We start from the raw sequence: 11805 nt of genomic DNA, 5'->3' as shown, positions 1-11805 counted from the left end.
AGCAGAAGAATTGATTTAAGTTTCCTGGGGCAGCCAAGTTAATAGTATAGCAGACTGCTTGTTTACATTGGATGAGTTGGGAAAAACCCAAATAAAATGGTTTATTTTAACAAAAGGATTGTATGGTTTCTGGAAATGGGGAACACAGAGAATAATCTGCCATTAAAGAAACAGGACCTGCGTCTTTTTCCTGTTTTACATCTGAATGGTCACAAATCAGCCAATTTGCATGAAACATGGCAAGAAGCTACATGTAACTTGCTATATCAATTTCAGAGGAGTCTGGCACTGGAGTGAAATATTTAAGGTAGAAAATACATGTGTAATACTGTAGGATTGAAATACCCATAAATTAGAAGATAATAGTTTTGTTATACACCAAAATTTATGACTTCCTGTTTAATCCCAATATGGATAACAAATCTTTGTCATTAAGGTCCCAAAGCGGTAAATACCAACCCATCCATATACTTAACGTTAAGCTCAGGAGGACTGAGTCTGCCAGAGTTTTTAATCTGCTACCTTCGTTTTCAATGTGGGAGAGAGAGGACTGGATGTGGTCAGGCTGAGGCAAATGTCACAGGGCACACGAGGGGGACTAGAAAAGAAATGGCTCTGGCAAGATCTAGGGTACGGTACTGGGTCTGAGCAGCTGGGACTGAGAAAGTCACAGGCAGCTCCTGCGGCTGCTGCTCCCCGCTGGGTTTTCAACACGGCAGTGAACCGGAGGCACTGACTTGGCAGGATTTTATACGCATGCTCGGGGTGATGTGGATGAGCTTTGCTGCACTGAGGCCTTCCCAGCAAAAGATGCTGCACGAAAACAAACCCAGGCGGATATTGGCAAGCTACAAACAGGGCTTGAGTGCGCTTGTTACATTAACCTTGTAGCTGTGTCAGCTGAAAAAATGCATTGAATACTTTTGGATAAGAAAGTATCAAAGTTACTAAAGCTATTACAGAGGAAACATAGTGACCTTCCCTTTTCCCTATTTGCTTAAGCTTTTTTGTTACCTTGATTTGGAAATCTAGTGTAAATAACTTCTGCTGACCTAATTATGCTGTAGGATTCCACTCATTGTGCATAGGCTGCAGGTATTTTTAAATAGCTCAGTACGATACAGACAGATGTACAACACAGTCATGAGTGTTCAGTCTCCACTAATGGGAAACACCCTAACCATGAGCCTTCTATCCCTTTCATTTTGAGGCTCTTTTGTATGAATGCCAACACAGTTCACCTGCAGGAGGGATTTTTTTGTTTTGTTTTTTGTTTGGTTTTTTTTTTTTTTTTTTTTTTTTAAGTCTGCTATCTTGCCCATTCTATAATATATTGGGAAAAAAAAGGAGAAGCAAAGCATCTGGCCTATGGCATTAAATAGAGAATCATGAACCTGGAAGCCCAGGGAAGCGTAGGCTTTGTTTTGTTTGCACCAGATTCCCTTGGTGGCTTCAGACTGAACTATCTGTGTCTCCATTTTTCTGCCTTTCAGATAAATATTGTCTCAGTATACCTCAGTGATATGCTAGGTAGCTTAAGTCCCCCATACTTTCAAATGCTGTCGGAGATTCGTATGGTGGTGCTGTGTAATTCAGAAGAAAGCAGAAGACCATCACTCTGTATAGCAACTTCCATGTGGGCCATTTTCCAGAAACAATCCAATTTCTAAATGTATAGAGACAAACAGAAAAGATAGAAAAAATAACTATGAGGAACACGCAGAGCAACAATAATACAGCTGATTTCTTCTGAGAAGGAGGGACTTGCCTTTTGAGAGAGCCAGGACATGGCTAGAGCCCCATCCCACCGGCAGACCTCACCTGCCCGTCTCTGACAGAGGTTGGAGCCTGGGCATAAACAGCCTTCACTATCAGAAGCAAAACAACTTGAACTGCGAGGTTTTTAGCATATCATTACAAATTCAAACCCGGGCTTATTCTGATGGAAAATTTTCCTTAGGAATGTGAATTGTTTTGGGAAAAATAACCGGGCTTGTTTCCTGGCAGGGATGCTATTTGCATCAAAAATTAATGTCATCCACCCACTCAGTTTCCAACCTAAAACCAGGCATTTCATTAGTGAAGTGAGAACAGCGATGCCTGGCTGGAGCAGCTAGGGCAAGCAAACCTGCCGAGCACAGGCAGAAACATGGGAGAGCGGCGTGCTCCCGCAGGCAGGAGGGTCGTGAGGACTACACAGCGCCCGGTGAGGAATGAGGAGGAAGGAGGACATCGCATTCCTGCTTGGAAGAGGGAAGCAGGTGGAAAAAAACCATCCCTGAGAGGGGATTAGGCTCCTCTTTCCCAGCAGGGAGGCCTCGAGAGCTGTGTCCAGAGCCCTCGTGTGAGGCCGTGCACGTGCGTGTGCAAGAGGCACCATGCGTGTTGATAGCGTGAGTGGAGAGCTGTGGGGGGACAAGCGGTGCCTGCGGGCATGCAAGTGTCCTGCTCGCGTGCTTCTGGGGACGAGACACCTGTGAGCCATGGGCCATGAGTCTGTGCCCATGGCTGTGCGGGGCTGTGCATGAGGGAAGAGCTGTGCGTGGAGGGCGAGTGCCACACGCGTGTGTGGAAAGGCGTGTGCCAGGAGAGTGTGCAAGAGGTGTGGGGGGAGAGGGGGATGTATGTGTGGAGAGGAGAATGTGGAGGGGGGTGTGTGTGTGTGGAGAGGGGCTTGTGTGTGAGGAGAGGTGTGCGGTTGTGCGAGGAGAGAGGTGTGCGAGGGGTTTGTGTGTGTGGAGACAAGCGTATTGGACAGGGGGGGCGTGTGCAGTGCCCTGCGTGCAGGGCCGTGTGTGTGTGTGGAGCCGAGTGTGCAGGGCCGTGTGTGTGTGCAGAGCCCGGTGTTCAGGGCCGGGTGTGTGCAGGGCCCGGTGTGCAGGGCCGTGCCGGTGTCCGTGTGCCCGCTGTGAGGGGAGCGCCGTGAGGCGCCCTCCCCGCCTCTCGCCGTGCCCGCGCCGCCGCCGGCGGCCGCCCGGGGCGGGGTCTGCTGACGCATTGCGGCTGGAGCGGGCCGGGGCGGGCCGGAGCCGGACCCCGGCGGGGCGCGGGGCTGGTGCCCGGGGCCCGTCTCTCCGCCCGCCGGCGGGCTGACTGACAGCGCTCCCCGCCCAGAGACTGGGAGGGCCGGAGCGGGGCGGGGGGTAGGAGGAGGAGCGGCGCGAACCGCCCTGCGCTGCCGCAGCTCCTACCTATTCATTCAGGCACCTAAAATGGCTGGAGAGAGGAGGCGGCGGAGCAGGAGGAGGAGGTGAGGGGAGAGCCGCCGCAAGTGCCCTCACCTCCTCACCGGCCGGCCCCTCCTCGGCCCGGCGGCGCCCCCCGCTCCCGGCGAGGCCGGCGGCCGCCCCTCGCCTGCCCCCCGGCACCATGTCGGCCGGCCAGGACGAGAGCTCGGTGCGGGTGGCGGTCAGGTAAGCGGCGGCGCCGCCTCTCCTGGGGGGGCCGGGGAGCGGGCGGCGGGGGGGAGCGCTCCCGGCGGGCCCTCAGCACACGGGTGACCGCGGCCGTGCCCGCGGGGACGCCAGCCCCCCACCCGCGGGGACAGGGGCAGGAGCGAGGGACATCTTCCCCGCAGGATGAGTGTGTCGCCTCGGCTCCTGCCGAGCCTCTTTTTCCTTGCAGCAGTTGGAAATAGCCAAAGGAGTGTGTGTGTGGGGGGAACACAAAACACCACACCAAACCCTTTCTGAGGTCTTTTTCAGTCATTTCTCTCTAATTTTCAGCAATGACTCTAAAAATATTCCGACTAATTATAGCCCGGTGCTGCAAGTGCTTACTCATGGCAGCAGAGCAGTCCCTTGACGGTGGCGATGCCGTCCGCATCACGGAGCTGTGCGAGAGTGGACCCTGGCAGACTGATATTTTTAGAAGGGTAAAGGCTTTTATCCCGTGGAGGCTGTGTCTGACCTTACACACCGGCAGCGATGGGCTTCCATGAGGCTGCTCACAGTGAATTAGACGAGGTATCTGTAAAAGTCATAATGGGAGTGGAGCCTGTATCATTTTAAAACATCAGCTAATTCAAATTACTTTTTTTTAATCAGAGATAAAAATCTCTTGTTCATCAGTGAACTCTTGGCGCTTCATGGTATTCTATGTGAAGATACTATTTTATTGTTTGAAGAACTTCCAGATTAGCCCACGGATGCCTTAATTTTCAAGATGTCTTTATGTGATTCAAACATGAGGAGAAAAAAAAAATACATATATATACACGTACGTGTATGCGTATATATATGCATGTATATATGTACATACATGTCAGTATTTGAGTTTTGGTTGTGATACTGAATGACGATTTATTTCTTTCCTTTATAGTAAGAATTATATTATATGCTGATGCACTTAGAGCATTATGCCACAAGAAATCAGACTTTAGGGGAAGGTCTGTACCTACCAATGAATCCTTGGAACCACTACATACATCTCACCTTGCTATATAATTCAAAGGTTGTGCAGGAAAACAAAGAAGGTGAATCGTTTTTTCTCTGAAGGGTGTAGGAATAAGTGATGTTACTGCATGCTCTTGTTGGTATGTGCGTGTGGGGGGAACGGTTCAATAACATTTTCAGTAAACAGAGAAACACCGCCCCTGCATGATAACATGGGGTGTATGCTGCAGTTGTTCATCAAAGTCTGCTTGCCGATTGCAGTAGCATTTTCTATAGGGAGAGATGCTTTTGTGAGTGTTGTTATCTGTCAAAGCATTTCTCACATAAAGTACAGGGAGGTATTATTCCAAAGCATAATTAGGCTGTATTTTAAAAAAGGAAAATATGAGATAGGTGTGATCCTAAAAATAGGGCGTGTTACAGGTTTACAGACTGCTCTGTCATTTGAAGAAAATATTAAATATGTTCTGAGCCAAAAAAAATAGTGATGTAGAAGTTCATTTACAAATACAGAGGTTTGTCGCAGCTAGGAATTAAATAAAACCTACTGGTGCAAATATGTTTATAGTTGTAGGTGTGTGATAAATAGATTAGAGATAATACATGGCAAAGGGTTTGTAAAAGTGAATTAAAATCACGCAGCTGTGGCTCTTGAAAACAAATCCCTAATGTTACGAGGCATATTTCTGCAATATAATTGTCTAACTAACATCTTATGTCTGACTGCAGTTCACTAGTAATGAAGAATTGTATATTTTCAGTTCACTAGTAATGAAGAATTGCATCTTTTCTCCTGTCTTTTTCCTTTTGGCAGACTAACTATTCATGTACAAGATTTCTCCCTCTCTGCTTAGCAATCATGAACAAAATCATGCACAACTATTTTTTTTTTTTCCACCAGTAGTTCTTTGTAGATGGTTTTCTATTATTTCTGGTTATGTATTTTGCACAGTCCTATAATTCAACTGGTCTTGCAACTCGCTGTGTATCAGCGCCATGCTGTACTGTGCATTATGAATATTATGTTCTGTTTCCTTGTTGATTTTGTTTTTCAGTTCGTTTGGGTAACTAGAGCTTAGCTCAACGATGATCTCCAACAACTAATTCATCACAGCAGTGTTTTTGTCTGTATGTTTCCCGACTAAAGCTTGCTCTACAGCAGGACCAGCTTTTAGTTTGCAACCCCAGTGGTAGTAACTGAAGTAAGATACTACAAAGGCATATTGCAACTGAACTTACTGCAAAACTGAATGTGCTTAGACTTTAAACATAGTTTCTAGGATAGACATCACTGAAATTGTTTAGCAAATTATTTTTTTCAGAACCTGGTTATCTCACCTAATTGTATACAACAGGATTCAAAAATACTTCATTCTTTCCAATTAGCACCACCTTTAAGCTATCATCTTGTATGCTAATTGCTCCCCATTTTCTTTAGTGTAATAATGGGTTTGTGAGCAATGAGCTAAATACTCTGGTTTAGTGAAGCATGAAAGCTGAAAATAGTTTGGCAGATAATCCAGTTGCTAATGTTAAATTCCCCAATTAAGAAAAAAATTCTCTGTTGTCAGCCACCACTGAAAAAAGACTTGTGGACTTAGAATTTTGATGATGGTGTGCAACTTCAACAAAGAGGTTTGCTCTCTGTGTGACTTTGTATAGTGTCTGTTTTCAGATGAATCCAGATGGCCCCCATGATAGTTATTTAATCAAATGGATGGTTTTTCTTTTATTTGTGGAAAAACTACATTTTTTTTTTTTGTAAATCTGAAATTGCCGTCTTGCTTTTGTAAACATCTTTTCAGCATATGAAAACTAGCTTTTCCTGAGGAGTCTGTGGAACGATATAGACTTCATAGTTCATGTTTCTGGAACAAAGACCACAAAAAGGATATAGATTATAGTTCCTAATTCTTGTGTTTCTTGCTGCTTTAGTGGTGTCTACAGCCAAAATACAACGTGTAGGCTTCCTGCATGCTGGGTAGATGAAATTCTTGCCTAAGATTGAGATACTGACACAGTGTTAGTATTGTGTTTGAGAGTCATTGTATGAGCTACCCAGGGCCTGGATAGGGTCACTGCACTAAGTGCCCATAACCGTTAGGTCAGAGCTACGCTTACTTTTACCAACCAGACCTGAGCTGTATCACAGGAACTGAAATAGCTCCAACTGGAGAGGTAACAGTTAGTGCCTGTCCTCCCTTTGTATGGATTGGAGCTGTGGTGTTAGGACATCCTAGCAGTGATGATCTAATATGACCAGAAAGTTTAACTTACGTCCTTTCTGTTTTTTTTTTTTTTTTGATATGTGCTAAACCAGGTAACTCTTAGAGACCAATAATGTTTGGATAGAGCTCACCAGAAAGCTTTGCATGGAGGACTACTATCTGATAAAGCATGGGAGGATGTCTGTTATTTGGATCCTGTTATGGAGAAGACATAACAAAGTAGAATGCTGAAGTAAATATCTACGTTCTAGTCCTCCAAAGGAGGAAGGTGGATATTGCTACCTTCCTCCTCACATGCATAGAGGCTGTGGGATCCAGCCACCCAGCTCTTCCCTGAATCATCTAAAAAGTTTCCTTCTTGTACTTACCCTGGATGTCTGCAATACATTGTGACACTGCTTTACAAAGGTGAAATGTTGATGTTTGGCAAGAATGGAAATTATGTGTGCAAAATGTAATGGATCTACCAGGATCCATTTCTAATAACAGTGGGAGTAGTAAGTGGAGATGATGAATTAAAACATCCCAGCTTCTGTTTCTGGTATTCCAAAAGGGAGATAAAGTACTCTAGAAGAACGGATTGATTACTAAATCAATTTAGGAACAGAGATTTTAGCAACTAATCAAGCTGCTTGTGGCATGAAATCAGAATACAGTGTTAACTTTTGATAATGCAAAGGGGATATGTCCATCCCTTGTAACGTTAGCCTTCTACTGCAAAGGTTCGTTGTGGGAACACTGGGTTTCTTCTTTTTGTACTGCCAGTTCTTGAGCTATGTGACCAGTTGTATGTCTTCTGCATTATTTTTTTCCTTTGCTAGCTTCTATGTGTTTTTTCTCACCACACAGAATTTGCTGTTTGTTTGTTGTTGTTGTGCCTCTGTCTACCCTTTCATCTTTTGCATTCCTTTTTTTCAGCCTTTTTTTTTTTTCCTCTAATAGCTTTTACACTGAAGTTGTTCTTCTCTGTGCTAGATCCAGCTACTGTAAAATGCATTAGGAAAGAAGCATCTGAGTGGAAGGAACCTGTTCTTGATAGGTGTGTTTTGAAGCACTTTGGTGGCTGTTGAAATCTATTTTCTTTCTTGGGCTGCTGTTCTACAAACACTTACAGCTGTGTTTTAGGCTTCCTACCATGAATAGATCCTCAAATGTCAGATGAATGGCCATGTATGCTGTGGTATATATCATAAGCTCTGGAGGGCAGAGGTGCTCATTTCGTGCTTCCCATACAGTGCTAAGCATTCTCATAAATCATTCTGTAACTAGATAAGCAACAGCAATAGATTACAGTACTACCCACTGGCTCCTTAAAACAAACTAAAGTTTTCCTTTTACTAGACAATAGTTATTACCTACCTGTAATCTTATGAAGCTGTGAAAATTTTTTGGGGAAAATGTCTCAAAGTAACTGTATTCATGAAGTTCAGCAGTCTACCAGTAGCAAGTATGCCCCAACAAAGATGAAAAAAATTGTTCAACGGTACTATGTAGTAATTTTTGGGGATCATTTTAGGTGTTGGAAAATACCTCTTTTGGAGAGAGAGCCTGTTAGTGGAAAGCTACCAAAGAGATCTTGTTTTTGGAAAGCTTATGTTACATATCTTTTGTTGGTTTTGATGTTTCTTTTTGCTCCCCGATTTAAACATTCCTTTGTCCTTCCCTGAAACTTTACTCTACCCCATTCACATGTTTTGCATTTTAGCTGGAAAAAAAAAGACACGACACCATCTGCTGCTGAATTAATTCAGGTTTCATCATATCTGACTTGATCATCCGTAACTGATATTGCTTGGGGCAGGCTGAAAGCTCTGATCTTGCTTTCTAGGAAATAAACTTCCCTTTCCACCACTCATGCGATGTAAACGCAAACTCATTCTTTGAGGGAGGGGAAAGAAATCCTAGTCGGTCGTTTCCCTTGATGTCATGTATTCCTTGCCAAAAGATGGATATGTCTTGAATTTAAGAAGAAAAAGCAATGAGTGTTGCGATAAGTGGTCTGTTCATGCTTGTGCATGAATTATATTTCTAACCTGGTATTTCCCAAAGTTTGTGGAAGACTTGTGAATTTACTTTACTTTGAAAATCCATTGAGTTAGTTGCCAATTTCCATTTAATAATGTTTTCTCTACTACTCATGCTCAGTGGAGAGTTAGGTTTTATATTGTTGGCCTAGATATTCCTTTATTACTGAACTCAAGGCTTCACATTTCCAGTTTTTCTGTGTGACTTCTGTAAGTTCTTCTATAGTATCTGAATGGCGCTTGAGATCAAGGGAATCTTGCTCCCTCCCTCTGTTTTCCCTTTATTTGCTTTAAGCGTTTTATAGATCGCCCTTGCTGCCCACTCAGAGATGGCTGCTGGAATTCTTACTTTCATGTTCTGTTGCCTGATTACTGCTGGGGAAATAAAGACATTTTAGGTGTGTGGGGTTTTTTTTTTTTTTTTTCTGCTGGAGCAGAGAATTTTTTGTTGTGCTATTATTATTCCTGTGTAAAACACTTGCAAGAAGTTAAAAGTATCAGTTGTGCTGGTGAACAAGAAAGTTTAATTAGAAATCAAACCAGATCTGAACAAGTTCAACAAGAGTAACTACATGAGCTGTGCCTTTTTCTTGTGCCCTCTTTCTCTTCTCCTCTATAATTATTTTAAGGTTTTGTTCATTTTCTTCCCATCCTGCCTCCCTTTTTGTAACTCTCCATGTTTTTTTCCACTCTTCCCTGATGAAACTTTTCTGGAATAAATGTGTCTGCTCCAGTGTGACTAAAGAGAGAAATGCAGCCTGATTTTTTTTTTTCAAACATGTTTTCTTGTTTGATGTCTTTACCATAGCAACAAGATGCAAATGGAGAACAGTGAAAGGATTTTGAGGTCAGAGTCACAGTGAGCTTGATGCATAGAAAAGTTCTATTCAATATGTATTTTAAAATGTGAAAAACTGCTGATTCAGAGCTAACAACTGATGAGCATAAAACTTTTCCTGGATAGACTCTGTATGTAAATAAGGAGTGAGGAGGGTGTACCATCTGGTCCTTTATTTTTGTTAGTATCCTCAACAGATCTGGTAAAGTTGGCCACTGCTGGAATAATTAATTTTTGTTTAAAGAAACTTTTTTTTTTTTTTAATCAGCTGACAACTGCTGGGCTTGCTGTTTAGGACAATGGTCCCTTTAAGTGTCTTTAGGTCTCTAAGTCTACCTAACAAAAATGAGTGACACATCCCTTGAGCCCGTTTACTGTGGAGTTTCAACCCAGAAAGCTGAGAGCAACAAAACCTTAGTAAAGGGTTATGATATTATTGCTCTACTATACACAGCAATTCACGTGAATTCAAGTTGAATAGTGCATTTCCATTGTTGGATTTAAAAATGGATTAAAGGATTTGTTGTCTCGCTAATTTTTGGTGAATCGCTGGTGGTTCTTGCATTCGTGCTGTCACAGGAACTCTGCATACATCAGTTGGTTAGCAAATACCTAACTTTTTGCAGGATGTTTTAGATTTAATGTAGTTTCTCCATGCTCGCTCTTAAGTACTCAAGGTTCCTTGAAATGCTTTCTCTTGTACACTGTAGCTGTGAATGATGTTTATTTATGTTCAACATAATTGATCCTTTAAATATATGACTAAAACATGATTCTCAAGGTGGATAAGAGTTAAAGGACTGTAGCATGCTATAGCATGGCGGTTCAGCTACTACAGCTGAACACATGGAAGGTGCGGTAGGCTAATAGCACTGGACAGAAAATGTTTCTCTTCTGTGAAATGTCTCATATGGAAGAGTTTGATCAGTCTTCTCTGCTTACCTGGTTTAATCTCATTAGGGGATCTTGAATAACGGTCTTTCCACATCTTAGGTCAATGCTCCAACCACTTGTTTATTGTCTTTGTTTAAGCCTGTGTATTTTTTCATTATTTTCATTAACTATTTTTTTCTTCCTGTTTCTAACCATGGTAGTTGTCTTTTGCGTAATACTACTAAAACAAAGTTAAGGGAGCATCTTAAGCTGAAAAGCTATATATCTGTGGAGTATTAATATCGGTCAAGAGATTATATTGAAGTATGTGACTTTCTAGCAATGTTGATCAAAAGGTTATGCAAGTCATCAGTAATAGTTTAAAACATAAGAGTATCCTCTAGAAATACATTGCAAATAGTGAAATATAGTCTCACCTAATTCTGGGGTCACTAGCAAGCCTGATAAGAAATGCCCCATGTACAGTATAACCCTTAGTATCGTATAGAATGTAGGAACCCAGATAAGCCACTTTCTTTGAAGCATTTGGTACCACATTGCCTGTGAGACTGCATCTTCTTGGAATATAGTGATAGGAAGGTAGGCAGAATTAAATAAGATGCCTGTTTATATAACTTATTCAAAATATTGAAAATGAAGATGTTACTTAAATTAACTTTGTTTTTCAAAGCCGGTGGTAACTCTTAGCACACAGGTTGTTGGACATTTCTTCCCTTTAGCGTGGGAATAATTGGGAGATGAGTCCTGAGACCTTTTGTGTCACTCTGAGTAGCTCATTGTCCCAAAATCTGCGAGTTGCTAATCTCTCACTCAGTAGTATTGATTAAATATATTTACCAACTGCAGCAGTGCTTCTATCTTAGTTTGTGCATGATTCTGTCATAGGACAGAATCTCCATGTCCCCATCTCCACCCTTATGAGGATATGAGAGGGCTATGAGTGTAGGTAGTGAATCTTTTGTCTTTTTTTAATATTGTTTTCCTGTTCTTCCCTCCCCATGTTCCACTGGCACTTTGTGTATTACCATCTCAGAATTATGTCATAAGCTCCTCAGGCCAAAGATGTAGCTTCAAAGTTCAATAAACGCTTCTGGTGTGATATAGACAATACATGACATAGTATCATGAAAAAAGCAACTGCTACTAAAACACCTGAGTTTTTGTAGTTTACCTTCTATGAAAAATATTACAATTACAAATTCTGTTTTGCTAAAGCATGTGTATGCCTTTGTTTCTCCCTTCCCTCACCATTTGTTTCTGTGTGAGGAGAAAAAAAATGATGCCTGTACCAGACACTTTGATCTGTAGGATATAGCTGAGTACTCATTATTTTATTTTTTTTACCTGCTAAGCAAACCATACATTGCTTCAGTTTTCACTCTACATAAATTGTCCAGGTAAGGTTTGTTTCGTTCCCTGGTCTCAAA

At 42.4% G+C, this 11805-nt stretch overlaps 1 protein-coding gene across 6 annotated transcripts in view; it reads left to right on the top strand.

Moving 5' to 3' along the window:
* The first annotated feature begins 3011 nt into the window (after nt 1-3011).
* The window catches only part of KIF21A (kinesin family member 21A), a 91662-nt gene continuing 82868 nt past the window's right edge, over nt 3012-11805 (top strand). For 5 of the 6 annotated variants that reach the window (XM_063323404.1, XM_063323402.1, XM_063323401.1 and 2 more), the window contains exon 1: nt 3013-3413. In XM_063323404.1, coding sequence (XP_063179474.1) covers nt 3370-3413 — 44 coding nt within the window. In that variant the 5' untranslated portion in view covers nt 3013-3369. Of the gene's footprint in view, nt 3414-11805 lie in introns of all 6 variants that reach the window. The other variant, XM_063323405.1, reaches the window with a different exon arrangement.

The sequence above is a fragment of the Chroicocephalus ridibundus genome, chromosome 1 (genome assembly GCF_963924245.1).
Source record: "Chroicocephalus ridibundus chromosome 1, bChrRid1.1, whole genome shotgun sequence".
NCBI classification, from domain to species: Eukaryota; Metazoa; Chordata; class Aves; order Charadriiformes; family Laridae; genus Chroicocephalus; species Chroicocephalus ridibundus.
Note: the sequence above shows the minus strand (reverse complement) of the source record. Positions and strands in the feature narration are given on the sequence as shown.